Below are 18,843 nucleotides of genomic sequence, written 5' to 3'. Positions count from 1 at the left end.
ACTGGCAGGGTTGGGCACGTGCACAAGGCACCTATTGGATCATGCCCAGTGTTCGCTTCTTTAAAACATTTCTACCTTGCTCTTCAGCCAAAAAGGCTCCCAGAGCGACTTACAGATCATTTTTAAAAACAAACAAAAACAAAGCAATCTGTGCTCTCATCCAAAAGACATGTCAGAAAAGGAAAATTGGAGAAGGAGGGGGGAGGAAAACAGCAAACTCAAGTTCCTAAAGTCACAAAGTTCTTACAATAACCAGCTGGAATGGATATTATTTAGGGAGAGGGGAGGCAAAAAGAGCTGGCGTCTCTCAGCAGAGCTGAAAGCATGGCTCCGCTTCCAACCTCTCTCTCTCTGGAGCAGCTGATGAAATGGATTCTACTAGGTGGCAATGGAGGGAGACCCCAAAGACTGCTGGTTTCTCAGCAGAGCCAATGGAATATCTCTGCTTCCTTTGTCTTTCTCTACCACGGCGTGATGGAATGCCTGCTTCCCTTCTCTCCGTTGGAATTGCAGCCACATGATGCTTTCAAACACAATTCAACCCCTGCTTAATTTGTGCAGCGTGGTTATGATGCCGTTCCTTGCAGAAGAGAGGAGCGCACCATTCCAATGTCCCCAGGGGAGGCTGCTTGGCCCCAATAAATAAATAAATAAATAAATAAATAAATTTCAATGGGGCCGTGAAGCCATTCTGGGTTTCAGTCAAAACCAGCCAGAACTCTAAAGGGGTATCCAAGGTGCTGAGCCCATTTTGGGGCTACGGTTCTGTACTTTGGATAGCTCTTTTAGAGTTCTGACTGGTTTTGACCGAAACCCAGAATGGAATCACAGCCCCACGAAAATCAGAGCCACCACCCTCCACTGGATGTTCCTATGCCTGTGCAGTGAACATGGTGTGTGTGTATGTGTGTGTGTGTGTGTAGATTGCAGAGGCCACTCCATCCCTCCCCACCACCAGACTTTAGGCCCCTTCCAACTCTACTATGCTATGACTGCAATGTGCTGATATCACACATCCAAACTATGCACATGGCCTTATACACGCAGTCATGAACTCTGCAAAAGCACAGGGCTTTGCAACTACACGTAGGAGCCAACACCTGTGTGTACTGGCACATGCATGAGCCAATGTGCAGGCACACATTACAGATATGCAATTTAACATGCCAATGCTGAGGAGCAGTGATCCCACTCCCTCCTACACATGTAAACGCCACCTGTGCAGGACGGTCCAACCAATGCTGATGTGTGTGTATAAAAATTAGGAAATCTTTTAGCTTTAGCATTCAAGGTAATGAAATCCGGCATAATGGCAGTGTATTCTCCGTCTAGATCTACGTTTCTCAGATCAGCCTCTCTGGTGTAGTGGCTAGAGTGTTGGACTAAGAGTTGGGAGATCCGGGTTCTAGTCCCCACTCAGCCATGGAAGCCCCCTGGGTGACTTTGGGCCAGTCACGGACTCTCAGCCCAACCTACCTCACAGGGTTGTTGTTGTGAGGATAAAAAAAGGGAGCAGGAGGATTATGTAAGCCCCCTTGGGTTCCTTAAGGAGGAAAAAGGTGGGATACAGATGTAATTATAAGAGTAATAGTAATAAGAATAAGGCAGTGCTGTGATGACTGTTGCTAAGCGAAGCTTCTGCACAGATGCAGACTCCAGCCCAGCTTGTGTGTGGCCACCTAGCCTTGCTAATGGCGGGCCAAAGCAGCATGGCTACTGGCCCTTATGGATCTGACTTCCCACTTCTCTGTGGTCCTGCTGATACGCCTTTCGTTCTTGATACTTCCACCCTGTAGGGCACAACTTTGGAGCACAACTCCGATCAGCCCCAGCCAACATGGCTAATAGTTGGGGACTGTGGGAGTTGTAATCCAAAACATCTGGAGGGCCCTGGGTTGCCTGCCCCTACCCTGATCTATTTGGGCAGCGGTACCCCTGCAGGGTTGAGCCTAGAGCAGGGCAGGTTTTCACTACAGAGTTTGCAGAGAATAAACTGGGCTGTTTTTGCATCCGGCGCAGTACTGCAAGCAGGATCCCATCTGCCCTGCTATATCTCAGCAGCCTACTTTGCCTCCCAATTCTGCCTCGACCTACAACTGTGCCAGCCTCACAGAAAGCAGAAGGACGGCAAAGTCTTTAAGTGGCAGAAGCATCTGGCCGGCAAAATCTTGATTATTAATGATGGTGAGCAAGCAAGAACACAGCTTGACTTTCAGATTCCTTGCTGGGTTTGCAGAGCTGGCAGCTAGATAAACAATCTTTTTTAAAACCAATGTGCTGAGGAAATTTCACAGAGCATCAGAGGCTTGCAAAAACAAATCTCCACGATTCCAGTCTGGCTTAAAATTGCCTTCGAAAGGAGAAATCTGAAGTGTACGGGGGTTTTGTTTGTTTGCTTTTGTTTAGATAACAGCACTTCTGGCCTCATATAACCCACTTTCACCACTGAATCACCTGGGGGGCAGCACATAACTGTAATTAAGCAAACCCGGCCCAATTAGCAAATAGCCACAATAAAACATGACCCACTAAGGGCGTAATCCTGTGGCCCTTAGACATTGTCTGAAGGGCTATAGGATAGCGGGGATTCTTCCTCTGAGGTCAGAGACAGTGCTCCAGCCTCGGAACAGGGAGTCAGAGTCCCGCTCCCCCTCCCCCACCCCCTTGCAGCTGGCACAGAAAGAAATGTGCTGGCTGACCTCTGAGGTCAGAAAATCAACGTGGAAAGGGAGAAAAGGGGGCATTCCAGCAGGCAGGGAGGGGACCGGAGAGGCCAGGATACAAGTTTACCTGGGTCTCTTCCAGCCTCCTTCATTCCCCTCTGAAGTGATATTGCTAGATGGGCTAAAAAGCCCATCTAACAAATCTGCAGGGTAGGAGGCTAAGATCACCTCTGCCACTCCTCTTGCCCTGCATTAGATGATCCATTGTTCGGGGACTTCCTAACTCCGCAATCCTAAACATAGGCCATGGCTAGACCAGGCCTATATCCCAGGATTGTCCCAAGATCATCCCTGTGCATCCAAATGACACACAGGGGATCCTGGGAGCAGGCAGGGGCAACCCCTCCATTTGCCTGGGATAATCCTTAGGTTATCCTAAGGGCATACTTAGAGTACAATCCAATATAGATCCTATATAGAGTAGACCCATTGAAATGAATGCAACTTCAGGTAATCATGACCAAGTGAATCCTATTCATTTCAATGGGTCTATTCTACGTAGGACCTATATTGGATTTTACCCAAAGTCCCACTGAAAACAGTAAGGCTGGCTGCTGAATGGGATTTCTCTGCTCATCTCAGTATTTCTCCTCCTTGTTGGGTCCACAGTTTCTTCTTCCCTGTCCTCGGCCTTCCTTCGCAGTTGTGTTCATTTGTTCTACGGACATTTTGCGCTCTTATACTTCTGTCCAGATCCATCTCTTTCCTTGTCAGACCTGAGCAAAATAGCTATACAAACAACAAACCTTCAGGTCACGCTGTTTGTTTTACAGCAACAACCACCTCCATCAGATCTTCTTCTTGCATTCATTTCAACGCTAACACCTTTTATTGGTTGTCCAAAGCGAACAGGCCTTCATTTCCATATTTTGAACCAGTGGCTTTGCTTTCATCATTTGAGCTATGGAGTGCTGCAGGGCACCATCTTGTCCCCAATGTTATTTAACATCTATATGAAGCCGTTGGGAGCGGTCATTAGGGGATTTGGAGCTAAATGCCATCAATATGCTGATGACACGCAGCTCTATCTCCCTGTGACAACTGAATCAGGTGAGGCTGTGCAGGTCCTGGACCAGTGCCTAGACTCAGTAATGGGCTGGATGAGGGCCAATAAACTGAGACTGAATCCTGGCAAGACGGAAGCCCTGTGGGTGAGTGGTTCCCGAGTCCGGGAGACAGGCTCATTGCCTGTTCTGGATGGGGTTGCACTGCCTCTGAAAGAACAGGTTCATAGTTTGGGGGTACTCTTAGACCCATTTCTGTCGTTGGAGGCTCAAGTAGCCGCCACGGCTCGGAGTGCCTTTTACAATCTTCGGTTGGTTCGCCAACTACGGCCTCTCCTGGACAGGGATAGCTTGACCACGGTGGTACAGGCATTGGTAACCTCAAGATTGGATTACTGCAACGCGCTCTATGTGGGGCTGCCCTTGAAGCTGCTCCGGAAGCTGGAGCTAGTGCAGAATGCTGCAGCTCGGCTGTTGTCTGGAGCTGCCCCTTTCCAGCAAGTAACTCCTCTGCTGAGGGAACTGCACTGGCTGCCTATTCGCTACCGGGCCAGGTTTAAGGTTCTTGTACTTGTGTACAAAGCCCTAAACAACTTGGGACCAGGATACCTGAGAGAGCGCCTTCTCCCTTACCAACCTGCCCGGTCACTGAGGTCATCCGAGGGCCTGCTCCTGGTGGTTCCACATAGATCCATCCTCTGATTGGAATCCACCAAGGGAAGAGCCTTCAGTGTGGTAGCCCCCCCCCTCCTGTGGAATTCCCTGCCTCTGGAGGTCAGGCAGGCGCCAACCTTGTACTCCTTTCGGCACCTCCTGAGAACATATTTATTCCAAGAAGCCTTTCTTTAACATGCAGCCTTGGATTACTGTTATTGCTTCTTTTAAATTTTGTTTTAACTGTTTTTATTCTGTTTTTATTTTTATTTTACCTTGTACACCGCTCCGAAATTTTTCAATGGGGAGCGGTATATAAATATTCTAAATAAATAAATAAATAAATAAATCATTTGACAGTGTTCTCCATTCTTGACACTGGGTGTCTCATCTTTTGATTTTGATAAAAGGCATATATTGAGTTTGGCAAACTGAGGCCTTAGCTAAACCTAAGGTTTATCCCGGGATCGTCCAGGGGTCATCCCTATTCATGTATTATTATTATTATTATTTATTTATATAGCACCATCGATGTACATGGTGCTGTACAGATAACACAGTAAATAGCAAGACCCTGCCGCATAGGCTTACAATCTAATAATACAATCTGTAAATGACACACAGGGGATCCCAGGAGCAGGCAGGTATGACCCCGAGATGATCCCAGGATAAACCTTAGGTCTAGCTAAGGCCTTGGTCGAACTAAAAGACTCTGCTTCCTAGAAAGAAGAGAACTTTCAGGCCCGTCACATTACTTTGCAGGGGCCTACGGAAGGTGGTCTTTTGGGGGGTTTATGTGTCATTTAATTACCTGAATATATATGTACTATTCAATGCATGTTATCAATTATACATTTTTGCCATTTATTTCCAATGAGAGCCTGCAAACACGAAGAAAAAAATAAAACCCTAATTCTCAGAGAACCTCTAAAGAGCTTCTGGATAGTTTGCAAGCTATCCTCTAAAGGTGCAATCCTATGAATGTTTATAAAGAAAAAAGTCCTACAAAAGCCTACAAAAGTCCATGGCTAGCTGGGTAATGCTGGGAGTTAAAGGACTTTTTTCTGTTTTAAAATGCATAGGATTGCACCCTAAGTCACCATTCCTAACCTGGTACCCTCCAGATGCTTTGGACCTACAGTGGCCACTTATAAATTGCTGAAAAAAGAGGACAAAAGAGTGATTTGCATATGGTCATTTAGAGATCTCGATTAAGGCTGTGCACAGCCTCTACCACCCATCTTGGAGGCCAAGTCGGAGCTTCCAAATCAGCCCCGATCCACCTCGGCCCACCTGGGCTGGGATCCAACTCACTCTGGATATGGATCCAGAATGAGATTTGGATCTCCAAATTATTTGGACATCTGATGGGCCAGCCAATTGGCTGGTGCCGCACAAGCTCCTACCCAAACACCGCAGGAGCCCCCTGCTTCTTATCTGGACTGCCATGAGTGCCCACAGCCATCCGGTACCTCTTCAAGGGAGTCAGCATGATGACTCTCTTGAAGAGGCATGGAGGGCTGTGTGTGTTCATTCCAGGACCAGGTAAGGTGGGGGCGGCTCCGGATCAGTCCAAAGTGCTCCGAAGTGCTTCGGACCAGAGCTGACCCACTTTGGCTCCTCTCTGAATCGATCCTAATTGGCCCGCTTCAGTTCAGAATTCAGATTGTTGTTGGATTGTGAAATCTGGCTTATTTAAACCATGGATTGTCATTACATGCCAACCCGGAACCATTGGTTGTTCATAGGTTGTTTCACCAGGCTACAGAGGCAATGGGCTAAGGCAGAAAAAATGAAAGTTAAAAAATAGCCGCTGTACATGTCAGTACTACAGTTATACAAAGGGAGGTAGAGGGCAAACGAAGAGGGAAATAAACAACCCAGGGATTGAAGAAAACAAACCATGAGTTAAATTAACCATGGTTTAGTGGGAAATTCTGTTAGGGCAACAAACCACGGGTAAAATTAACCATGGGTTAGTGTTATGTACAAATCAGGCCTGTGTGAAAGAGAAGGCCAAAGTGAATGACTGACAACACCACTTTCTCCCTTTTAAGATTGCATATTATATCAGTAAACATGAGCCTGCAAGTGAGCATTTGCTGATGTAATCCAAAATGTAGAAGTGCAGGAAGCATTTGTAGGAGAGAATCAGAGGGAGGGGCAAATACTTAACATGTGTACATTTACTGTTACATCCTGAGCACTAAAGGTGACTGGCTGATCAAATCAAACTAATCCTTGTTAATTTGTTAAGGGAGAATAAGCAAACTTCCTCTTCCAGGAAATGATGTAAGACAGGAAGGGTTTACACTCTTGAAAGCAGAGCTAAAGAAACCCAGTTAACTGGGCCTCCAAGTTTTTGGCTTCTGCAGACCAAAAAACCAAGTACTCCGTCAACTGTTTTATTGTATTATATAAAAGCTAGTAATTCAAAGAAAAATTAGCAAAACTAATATGCGCTCATAAATAAGGAACAGAACCAGCTTCTGCTCTAATATGGGTGCCAATTTTTTTTTACTGCTGCCCAGTAGTAAAGCAGTTTTTAAAAAACAACAACAACATGAATTAATATTTATTTACAAATCAAATACACTTAAAAGTAGATATGTTTTACAGGATTCTCCAGAGTATCACAGATGACAAACCACAGGCCTAAAATTCCTTAAGTGATTATATAATCCCTGAGTTGCAGACCATTGGGAATATGCTATATAAGCCCTGACAGGGATAAAAAGGAACCCTGCATTATTAATGTGCTCTCTCTTTCAAACTCAAGCAAAGGCACTTACTGTGAACGCTGTTCATTGAAAATATTTTGGGATTATAGAATCCAGCCTTACAAACGCATGTGTAGGCTCCGAGTACAAATCCAAGACCTTTAATTGGCATACACTGTAAGAAAGAAAGAAAAAAGAAAAAAGATGAAAGAGAGGCCCACTCTCCTTTCTAGATACATGTCTTCATCTTGAGGTTGGCAATATGGCAATACAGCAGTGGCCTTTCTTCTTAACAGACCATTTTTAAACAACAAACAAACGTTAAAATGACACCGTCAGTGTCGACGAATCAAAAGCACATGATTGTTGCAAACAAGATTCCGGCGCCAGGACTGTTTTTTGTTCAAATATTATAGCGATGTTGTATACTGTTTGCCCCTCTTGGATTTGGCAAAACTGAAAAACCACCCCTTCGCTTCGGATTTATTTGGTGAACGTCATAACACTTAAAATTTGACAGACAGAGCATCCTCGCTACATGAATACTTTATACAAAAATGTGACACAGAGTCTCACAACTCCTCTGCATTTTTTTTAAAAAAAACCCACTCAAAATATTTGTAGTGTAAGGAAAAAGAATTTTTTTTATGGTAACAACAACAACAACAAGTCCTGTTGTTTAGACTTACTGCATTAGCAGATCAACCTACAATGTAAGACAGCAATCCTATGAACCATAGACAGCGGCCCTGTTCAGAAGACACCTTAAACCACAATTTTAACCATAGTGGTTAAGCCAGAATGCTGGCAAGTGTTCAGAAGATATGTTAAACCATGGCTTTTTGCCTTAGTCACCATGGTTAAACCCATGTTTTAAGGTGTCTTCTGAACATGGCCCGGCTTTCTGGTTTAACCACCATGGTTAAAGCTGTCACTTAAGGTGTCTTATGAATGGGGCTAGTAATCCTCCAGACTTCTCAGCTTCCTTACATCCCGCTCCACAGAGCCCCAACTAGATGGGCAAAAAAGCCCATCTAGTAAAAATGCAGGGCGGGAGGAGTGCTAAGGCGAATCACAGTAAGGCTTTTATCAACTTGAAGGTTATGTAAATTTAACTGGAAAGATGTATCCTGTGGATAATGAGCAATGCCCAACTGGTCACTAATGTTAATGCATTAGCATAAGGGACCGCTAGTGCAAGGCCAATAGCATTAATTGAGGCGATTGTTTTTTTTTGGGAATCCTGTCATGACGGCTAACACTATTGTTGTTGTCCTCAAGGTCCCTTATTTACATTCGTGCTAGTGGCCAATTGAATACTGCCCAATATTTTAGGGCACTTTCTATGGTTGAAGCGAGACAAATGAGGTAGCAAATTCAAGCACCGATCACACAGATTTAGAGAAAAATATCGATTCAGAAAACTGACCTCCAACATCAGATAAGCATAACCAAGGAGAAATAATCTGAAGTAAATGCTATCTAATGTTGTATTTAATGATTAAATAAAACAATGTAACTGGATAACCAATATTTTCCAACAGTCTGTATTTACCAGGGATAGTCCCTATATGTTGATACCTGTTCTCTGGTATATCAGTGTCCCTAACAATCAAGACGGAGAAAATAAAACAAGTGCTGAAATCTTGCCCGCAAAGCGCTGGAACAAAAATCATAAGGAATTGCAAATCACACAACTTTCATCAATTTGCCAATAGTGTGCATATGAGCTGTACCTTGCATGGTCCAGCAGCACATCTCAAAAGTGGCAGCACAAGTAAAGATTCCTTGAATGTAACAGCTATCGCAAGATTATTCTCAGGAGCTCTGCGGAATATTTGCTAGGTCATCATAGTTTCCCTGTTGGTAGGATATCTGTACAGCAAACTAGGGAAGGGCAAGAAGGTAATTTTCACAATTGCTGAGGTTTTCTGAACACCAGTTTGAAGATCCCCTAGCCTCATTTCTGTGTTGATTGAGTTCTGTTTTCATTTTGTTCAAACAAGGAAAATGCACGATTTTAAAAAGTACACAACCGAATGTGCACTTCCTCTACCCCATAGAGTAAGGCATGAAAATGCACATCTAGGGGTAGGGAATGAGCATTTTTCAAGTGTGCATTTTTCAAACATGAGCTCAAGTTTGGGAAATTGCAAGTTTTCTGTGGGAAAAGATGGTCTTGCTCTCATTCGCAAACAAACAGTGGAGGCTGGTGGCTCCTTGTCAATGGGGTGGTAAATCCGCTCCAGGTTTCAGTCAGAGCCAAACTGGTTTTCACTGAACCCTGGAGTGAATTCGTTGCCCCACTGAAATGGGAGCCACCAGCCTTCTCTGCAAATGAGGCTGCAAACGGGACATGTTCGCATGATCTACGTACATGAACAAAATTCTCGAACATCCCTATGGCAGACAGCCTCTTTCTAAAGGCAGGAGGTTGGCAAAGATAAATTTGTCAGTTTAGTAATGCATTAATACTAGAGAAGGGTCCTGTTTACCTTAAATCCATTCTGATAAACCAGTAGAACTATCACTGTCTCGTTTTTTCACTAATACCAGGAACTTCCAGTGATATTCCTTATCACAGTTTTGCATGCTCAACTCTAGGCCGATGCAAACAGTTATGCCTAGCATCACTGATTCCTCTTTAGGTGCGCCGAATGTTGGGCTGTGCTTCCACAAAACTTTACGGCAATGGCGCAGGAAGGAGGGAGACCATTCCATCACCCGTGATCAGAAAAGAGGACTGCACGTAAGAGGGCTACTGACTCCACCTCCTTTCAAGAAAGTTTTGCATAGTGCAGTCAAAGCAATGTGCAGTCACATACGCAGAATTAAAACAAATGTGCACCCAGAGGGCTTAAACTGAAAATAATGAGGGCAGCTACTGAAGGGTATCCATGGAAGTTAATAGAAGGGAGGCAAGGCCAATCTCGTCATGATGAAGACAAGATTCATATACTCACTCACTGCAGATGCTAAGCAGGGGTTAGGTGGGACTAGAGGTGGGTGAAGATTTGGTTCAGTTCTTTTGGTTCGGAGTGTTTAGCTCTTAACAGTTTGGCTTTGAAGCCCTGTGTTTTCAGCCTTGACTGTAGTGCTGAATTAGCATTGCCACCTCTTTTTTTCTGACAGGCTCCTTATTTTTAACAGCTGGTAGAACATGGTCTTCTCCAAGCTGGAAACAGTGTACCTATTGCATTTATCTTCTCACAGAACTACAATTCCCAAGGTTCCCTTGGAAGAGGAAAGCAGTGTGGAACCCTTTGAGGTCCGTACTGTTGATGTACCCAAAGTTTTGGAATCAGAGGGGCTGTGAATTCATTCTGGGCTTCAGTCAGAACCAGCTAGAATTCTCAAGAAGCTGTCCAAGGTGCTGAACCTATTTATGTGTTTTGGCAACACCTTGGACAGCTCCTTTAGAACTCTGGCTGGTTCTGACTGAAATCCAGAATGGATTCACAGCCCAACCGAAATTGGAGCCAGCAGCCTCCATTGGATACCAGGAAACCTTCCATCAAATTCTCTTGTTGATCATTTTCTTGAGAAGCTACACATTTGAAACTATTGCAGTGATGTTGTGTCACTGCATGACTAGAATAGAAGTCAGAAAATAAACTGTGTAGATAGTGGAATTGCAGAAAGACGAATTGTATTCTACGTTCCCAAACAACACACAAATCAAAATGGTGTCCAGACAACTTTTGAAATAAGCACCATCTGTATCAGGAGTGGGGAACCTCTTTCATGCAGGGGAGGGGCACATTCCAGTGGGTGGGGCCAAAAACAGCAGCATGTTGTTGTTTAAAGCTTGCACTGCCAGCACATAAGCCTCAGGAGAGGCATTTCAGCCTTTCAGAAAGGCATAAAAATTAGTGCTGGGCCAAATCCCTTCCCCTATTTTCAGGAACATTCTCTCTCCCTGCGAAGGAGGCATTGCAGGGAGGGGAGGAAATTCAGAGAATTTTCTCCTTGGGGAGGGGCACAGGGTTTCTACATACTTTTTTTTAAGTGTAGCTGATCAGTGAGGGGCTTTCTTCCAATTATTTATTTATTTATTTATTTATTAAAAAAAACCACTGTCCTTCCCTTGGCACTTAGTGAATGCCTATTGAAGACCATGTGACCTCACCCTCTCCAATAAGCATTCAGGAAGAACTCCTGGGCTCCTGAAAATGCCGGGGGTGTTTTATAAGAAAGAAAGAAAGAAGACCCCTCAACAACTGGCTACATTTAAAAAGGTATGTGAAAACCCTGCCCCAAGGAGAACATTGTCCAAAATGCTCACCTCTCCCAGCCTCTTTCACATGCATTTTCATTTTTTTCCCCACTCCTCACAAAATGCCAAAAATGGAATGGTCAAAAAATTTGGTACAGCACTAGGAAAAACCATAAAACAAGGAAACCACAAACTATCAGAGGTTGAGGGAAAGGGGGTATGCCCTTCTGGGGAACCCCAGGGGGCCAGATTTAGCCTTTATTCCTAAGGTTTACAACTATTGATCTATACTGTGTATCAAGGAGACAAAGGCTAGTGCATTCATGCAATACAGTATATCCATTGGAAAGAAAGATCGCTTTTACACTTTCGCTATTATTATTTAGAAACAGCAAGGGGTTGGCTCCCAAAGCTTATTGCTGGAATTCAGCTTTTCTGATAGAGTTAAAATTAAAACAGGAACTAGTTTTAATTTTAACTGGTGTGTCGGAATGTGTCATACACTCTCAGTGCAGGCATTTCAGGTTGTTCAACCTTAAACCCCTCAAACCCATTCCCCAGGGTTCCCTGCCAACGAAAAGGTACACATGCAACCAAGCGTACAGATGCACTTTTTGTGGTTCACCTTGGTTAACTTTAATCAAAATGATGCACTGCCAAAGAGAGAGGAGAAAATGAATAATGAAATTCTAGGCAGACTTTTTTTTTAATATATTGTTAAAATAAAATAAATCGTCTTTCAGATTGCATATTCAAATTTCAGACATGAGCTTGAAGGAAACAAATTATCAACTCATAGGCCAATGATTAATGAATAAATTATTTTGCGCAAGAAGCTTAGAAATGCCATTTCCGTATCCTGTGTTTTTGAAAAATTGCCTTTGGCCTATTAACTTCTTCCTGATTTTTCTATTGACATCTTTAATTTAAAGCAGCATTCAAAAGTTGAGAAGCATCTTCACCAACCGCCTGATTAAGCCCATCAATAGCAATTTTTATGAACATTAGATTTCAAGCATACATTCCAGTTTCTCAAGCAGTAGTTTCACCACCCATGAAGAGGATAATACCTTTCTTTGATGCAACAGCCCAAAGGCATACACTGCTCAAGAGTATGCTCTTTAGCATACTCTGGAGCAGAAGTGGAGAACTTTGCCCTAATGGAAAGTGCCTACTCACTGGTTCAGAAAATGCACTAATTAGGACCAGAGTGCTATGTTTCAAGGCCAAGGAGTAACGATTTATGGATTCCCATTCCTAGGCCATGGTAGCTAAAGCCTAGGATGGAACGTCAGGACCCAGAAGGCATCATTTTGGAGTTAGGAGCATGTATCTAGTGATCTGCTCATGGTCCAGCAAGCCCTGTTCCTCTGGAAATCTGGACATGAATGGTCTGCCCATGACCCAGATTCTCATTATTATCCCAGGCTGCTGGCTGCACCTCTGCCTCCCAGGTCACTCTTGCTCTCTGCTACCTCAGAACAAGACAAGTGGTGCCAAAAGGCCATAAAATAGCAGCTGTTCAGGCAGAGCCCAAATGTAGATGAGATAAGAACAGCATGACCTAGTCATAGCAGCAGCCACAATGACAATGTTTAGTCACTAGCTATGCTGTCCTAACCCAATGTAACATCTATACTGGGAAAGACACTCAAGAGTCCAAAGTAAGTCAAAACTAAACAGAATCAAATTTCCTGAGGGATAGTTAGCCATGTTAGTCCGTTGCTGCAAGAACAACAAAGATGCCACCTTAGTTCAGCAATTTCACACTGTAGGCTCCCCTTGGGGTCCTTTTGCTCAAGTATGTTGACTTTGAAATCAGCACCTGTATGGCTTGATTTCTGAATGTTGCTATTTTTAGTGTCAGATTTGTGTCCATTTCTTTTCGTCCAATACTTTTATAGGATCCAGTGCCCTCAGCCATGCCAGCAGGGGCTATTCATTCTCTGAAGCATGAATGGGCAACATGTGGTCCTCCAGATGTTTTAGGCTACAGCTCCCATAATCCCTCCCCATTGGCTATGCTTTCTATGGCTGATAGGAGTTGTTTTGGCCTACAAGTTGCCATGTGATAGCAGACTAAGAAGATGGTGCTCTCCTTCTGTTCACAGTCCAGTACAATTTGACAGTCACTTAGCTTTCTTGTTCGTTTGCTTTCTCCAGCCATGCTACCTGCAGTGAAGGCTGGTGGCTCCAATTCTGGTGGAGTTGTGAACCCATTCTGGGTTTCAGTCAGAACCCACCAGAACTCTAAAGAAGCCATTCATGGTGCTGAACCCTAAACTCAAAATAGGGTCAGCACCTTGGACAGCTCCTTTAGTCTTGGCTAGTCCTGGGATAATCCTTATGTGTAGAAAGGCTCACAGTCCTACTGAAATTGGAGCTATTAGCTTCCACTGGCTACCTGAGAAACTTTTAATTAGAAATATCAAGGATTGAACCTTCTGCATTCAAAGCATATGTCTATCACTGAGCTATCATGCCTCTATTTATTTAAAAAGCTTTATTTCAATCAAATAGCCTCCAAGCCAGCTTTTGACAGATTAAAACATACAACAGCAATAGAATGCAAAAACAAAACAAAAAACATATACTGAAATTAGCAGCAAGAGAGTATCCAAATAATGACCAACATGATGATATACAATCAAAAGATAGAACAAATAAAATTGCATTTCCCAGGTGCCTAAATTAAATTGGTCACCAGGCAAACATGTTTGGGAAGTATGTTCTACAGTTGCGGTGCTACCAAAGAAAAGGCCCTGTCATCTCAAGTTACCTAGCCTCAGAAGGTGGGGGTCACAGTTTCAGTTGATCACCGTGGTATACATGGAAATTCGTAAGAAAAAAGGCACTTCTTCAGGTACCTCAATCCCAGGTCTTTCACAGCTGGGGAGAGCAATCCCATGGTCACAGGGAGAGCATTCCAGGTAAAGACTGCCCTCTATTCCCAGGCTTTTACTGGTATATTATCAGGCATCTATGTCTGCAGTTTTAGAAGAGGTCTATGAGCAGGGAAACATTGTGTATTTGTTATTAGCTGTTTACATTGTTTTAATTTTTCTATTTTAAAAATTTTAGACAATTTTTATTATGCTGAATTTTGTATTTTGTATCCATTGTTGTAAACTGCCCAGAGAGCTTTGGCTATGGGGAAGTATAGAAATGAAATCAACAACAATAACAAAAAAACAGGATTGTTCTGAGTCCCTGTCCTGAGGCCCCAGATGTTGCTACAACCTTGGAAGGGGACTCTAACTTCTGATTCCTTGCCCCCCCCCCCAGCCACCACAGAAAGAACTGTCACAAATGTGGCCTGGGGGGAGGGTTCTGATGGGCAGGGAGGGGAGCGACCAGGCTATGAGAAATCCTATGGCCTCTCCATCCCCTACCAGCACACCTCCTCTAGATGGAGGCATAGGTTGTCATGGTAACAGAAGGAGGAGAAATAAGGGAGTGGCAGTTGGGAGAGGTAAGGAGAGGAGCAGGAGAAAGAAAGAGGAAAAAGACGAGGAGGGGGGAAAAGGAAAAAAGGAAGCTGTTGGAGGGATTTTGGGAAAGTAAGAAAGAGAAGGCGATGTTGGACAGAATTTTGTAAGGAGCAGGGAGTTGGCCAGCCTGCCACGTTGAACAGCATTTCAGGAGTGGCATCAAGAAGTTTACCCTGGCCATGTGCAAGGCCCTACAGGAACGGTTGGACATCTATTTAGGAATTGAGACAACTCAGGGACTCACAGAGTGTTAATTGTTAAGTTGTTAATAATAAATTCATAAGTTTTGTAAAACGAAGGGCTTTCTGTGTTTGACTAACTTCCGGTGCCTCACCCAGATTCCTTACTTACGGTTACACCTGTGTAGAGGAAAAGCAGTAAAAGGAGGATGGAGAGGCAAAAATCGCCTCCATTTCTCCTCCTACACTACCAGCAGAAGCCCAGTACGACATTGGATACAAAGATGCCTCCAATCTCAGAGGCTTCATTCTAAGGGAAGTGTGGTCCATAAGATTATGCTCTTCTATAACTAATAAGCAACAAGATGGCATTTACATGGAGGTATATTTAATAATTTCCAAATAAATACTTTTCTGAATAAAATTTCAGCACATACTATGATCCTTTTTCTTCTTTTTTATATAAAAAAAACCCATCATCATGATCATCATCTTCTCAATCATCCCAGAGCGCAGGACACAGAATAATGGGCTCAAGTTACAGGAAGCCAGATTCTGGCTGGACATCACGAAAAACTTCCTGACTGTTAGAGCAGTACAACAATGGAACTAATGACCTAGGGGGTCGTGGGCTCTCCCACGCTAGAGGCCTTCAAGAGGCAGCTGGACAATCATCTATTAGGGATGCTTCAAAGTGGATTCCTGCACTGAGCAGGGGGTTGGACTCGATGGCCTTGTAGGCCCCTTCCAATTCTGCTATTCTATGTTTCTATGATTTCAGAAATTATAGAGGGCATTTAAAAGACAAGTTTGATAGCCTTCTCCCAATTCTGGGTCCCTGGATGTTGTTGACTTTCAACTTCCATCATCCCTGTCTATTGGCTGTGCTGGGTGGGGATGAGTCACAGTCCAACACAGTGGAGGCTGGTGGCTCCAATGTCAGTGGGCGGTGAATCCACTCCAGGTTTCAGTCAGAACCAATAGGAACTCTAGAGGAGTTATCAAATGCACCACTGACATCAGAGCCACTAGCTTCCACTTGTCCAACAACAACATCTGGGGAGCCAAGGTTGGGAAAGGCTGCACTAGAGAACAGAGTTAGGCTAAGTTTGGGGAGAGAGAGAGAAAAGGAAGCAGAAGGAAAACACGCCATACATTGCTCTGTTGCAAAGAGACTGCGTGCTTCCTTCCCCTCCATAGCCTAGAAACCTAGTTTCCCCTATTATAGATGCTGAATAATTTTAGCCCTGGCTTATAGCTTAGGCATTTAAAATGCATGCCTGTTCTCAGTGTCACCAGAATAAAAAAGCAGCCACAGGGAGCCGGGAGTAGGCCGGACCAGCTTTCTCTAAGTGAAGAGCTGCTGCTCCTCCAGGATATTGTTTACAAAGTCGAAAAATGACAGCACTGACCCCCACGGCCCTTAAGATAAGGGATGCATGTAAATAATTTAAGAAGGAAAAGGAACTCAAGGAAGGAGTGGGAGGCTGACCTCTGTCACGCAAATCAAATTCAATCCCTCTTCAAACAGGCCTGCTGTTTCCTGGATCCATGCAAGGCATGCTGGGTGGGTTCCTATGCGGGCTCCAGGTTTGAGGGCATCCTCTGGCAAGCCTACTCTTAAGAGAGGGCTGACTAATGTAGGGGGGACCCCTCCCAGTTCTGGTAGCAGCAAGTAACAGCGGTACTCTGATCAGCTCCATCCACTGGATGGTGGGGTCTTGTTGGGGGCTCTGTTTAAATTTCCTACAATGATCCAGGCCAATGCTACAGCAGGGGCAGCTGGCTGGAACAGATGGGAATGCCATCATCTTTGGGGTGGCTTTTTTTTAAGGGAACCCAGGACAAGCAACAGCAATGCATCTTGGTGGGTCTCAGGGGGCCCAGCAGTGCCCAAGGGTGCTGGTCTCCCAGCATTTCCCAGTCCCTTTGCAACACTCTAACCACTACACCACACTGTTGCAGAGAATCCTGGATCATGTTCTAGGATGAACTCTCTGATCTAGCAAGTTGCCATCCTGTCTTCTTGGACATTACCTTTGCCCTGCGCAAACTGAGATGGTGCCCTGGAATGTAGCCCTTAGCCAGTACTACCCTGGAGATCAGTAGCTGCAGGTCAAGCTGTTTATCAGGGAAGTTTGCTTCCCCCACTCACGGCTTCTCTCACTCCTGATAAGCTTCTGAGGACTCCCACAGTTCGGAGTATGAAAAACCATTGGCCTAGATAGAGTTAAACAAAAGCTCGCCTGTATTTAAGCTATCCACTTCTGCAAAAGAAGTGATTCACAGTCTTTTTATAGCAAGCCAAACTAAAGTACCCATTATCCACCTGTGCCTGAGCTGAGAGTGAACCACCTCAACTTGGATTATTTCCCAACAATTCAGAAGAAGAAACATCTCTCCAGTTCCTTAAGTAGGAATCAACAAGACTAGTGATTTATTATTGTGATCCCAGATCAGCCCTGGACTTCAGGGATATCATTAACTCAGGTATCAGACAAAAACTCTTTTTCAACCATGAATACCTTGTGGTGATACCAAGAGATCATACCTGCTTTCTTAAGCTCGGTGATGAAAACAAGCTCCCAACTCCCCATCCCACCTATTAAAAAGAGATGGCTCATATCTCTCATCACCTGCTGAACAGTTTCTGCCCCACTTCCCCAGGTGCTAATAGGTTGTTCTTCTTTTAAGCATCTTGAGCATCTTCATTTTTCTTTTGATTGTGCTCTTGCTCCTGGGAATCCCAAAGGCAATAAATAGCATTCCGTTTTCAGCCTGAAAGAGTCCTTGCTAAGACTGTATCCAGTTAATTTAAGCCAAGGGTAGGGAACCTTTGGTCCTGGGGATGTTGTTGGACTCCAACTCCCATCAGCCCCAGACAGCAAGGCCAATGATGAGGGATGATGGCAGCTGCAGTCCATCAATGTCTGGAAGGCCACACATTCCCCTTCCCTGATTTAAGCACACAGTCCATGCCCATTGGCTGAATGCACATGTGATAGGTGCCAGTAGATCAGTCTTTCCCAAACTGGTGTACTCTGATGCACAGAACATTGAACATCAGTTCAGACCTGCAATATATTACTTCAGCACCCCTCCTCCAAAGCAATAGGATGGGGTGCCCTGTTAGAGCCATGCACAGTGACTAGAAGCTAGAGTTGCAAATCACCAAGCTACACCCAAGTCACCAAGGCTGGTCACCAGTACACCTAGGGGTGACCGTATTACACCAATTTTAAAATCCCTTCACTGGCTGCCAATTAGTTTCCAGGCAAAGTATAAAGTGTTGGTTATTACCTTTAAAGCCCTACATGGTTTGGGTCCAGGTTACCTGCGGAATTGCCTTCTCCTGTACAATCCACCCCGCACGCTCAGGTCCTCTGGGAAGAATTTACTTCAGTTAGCAAAAACTGGGCTGACGACTGTTACCCAGAGGACCTTTTCTTTTGCTGCCCCCAGACTGCGGAATGGCCTGCTGGAGGAGTTTCGTTGGCTTAATACTCTCCCTCAGTTTAAGACAGCCATAAAGACTAGTCTCTTCTGGCAGGCCAACCCAGATGAATTTTAAACCTAGGAATTTTAAGATGTTGTGATTGTTATTTTAATATTGTATTGGTTTTATATGCTCTTTAACCAGTTTTATGTGTTGTATTTAATTTTCCTCTATGCCTCAATCCAGAGGAAGAGGCAGATGATGATGATGATGATGATGATGATGATGATGATGATGATATAAGAAGAGCCCTGCTGGATCTGACTGAGGTCCATCTAGTCCAGCACTCTGTTCACATAATGCCAACCAGCTGTCAACCAGAGACCAACAAAGCAGGACACGGCACAACAGCAACCTCCC

General features: G+C 44.3%; 1 protein-coding gene across 1 annotated transcript in view; it reads right to left on the bottom strand.

The window, feature by feature from the left end:
- The window catches only part of GPR158 (G protein-coupled receptor 158), a 154,624-nt gene that overhangs the window by 72,049 nt on the left and 63,732 nt on the right, over positions 1-18,843 (bottom strand). The window contains exon 3 of the mRNA XM_063127910.1: positions 7,174-7,276. Coding sequence (XP_062983980.1) covers positions 7,174-7,276 — 103 coding nt within the window. The remainder of the gene's footprint in view (positions 1-7,173; positions 7,277-18,843) is intronic.

Source organism: Elgaria multicarinata, chromosome 1 (assembly GCF_023053635.1).
Source record: "Elgaria multicarinata webbii isolate HBS135686 ecotype San Diego chromosome 1, rElgMul1.1.pri, whole genome shotgun sequence".
Classification (NCBI taxonomy): domain Eukaryota; kingdom Metazoa; phylum Chordata; class Lepidosauria; order Squamata; family Anguidae; genus Elgaria; species Elgaria multicarinata.
The sequence above is the reverse complement of the archived record's forward strand: the minus strand, read 5'-3'. Positions and strand labels throughout refer to the sequence as shown.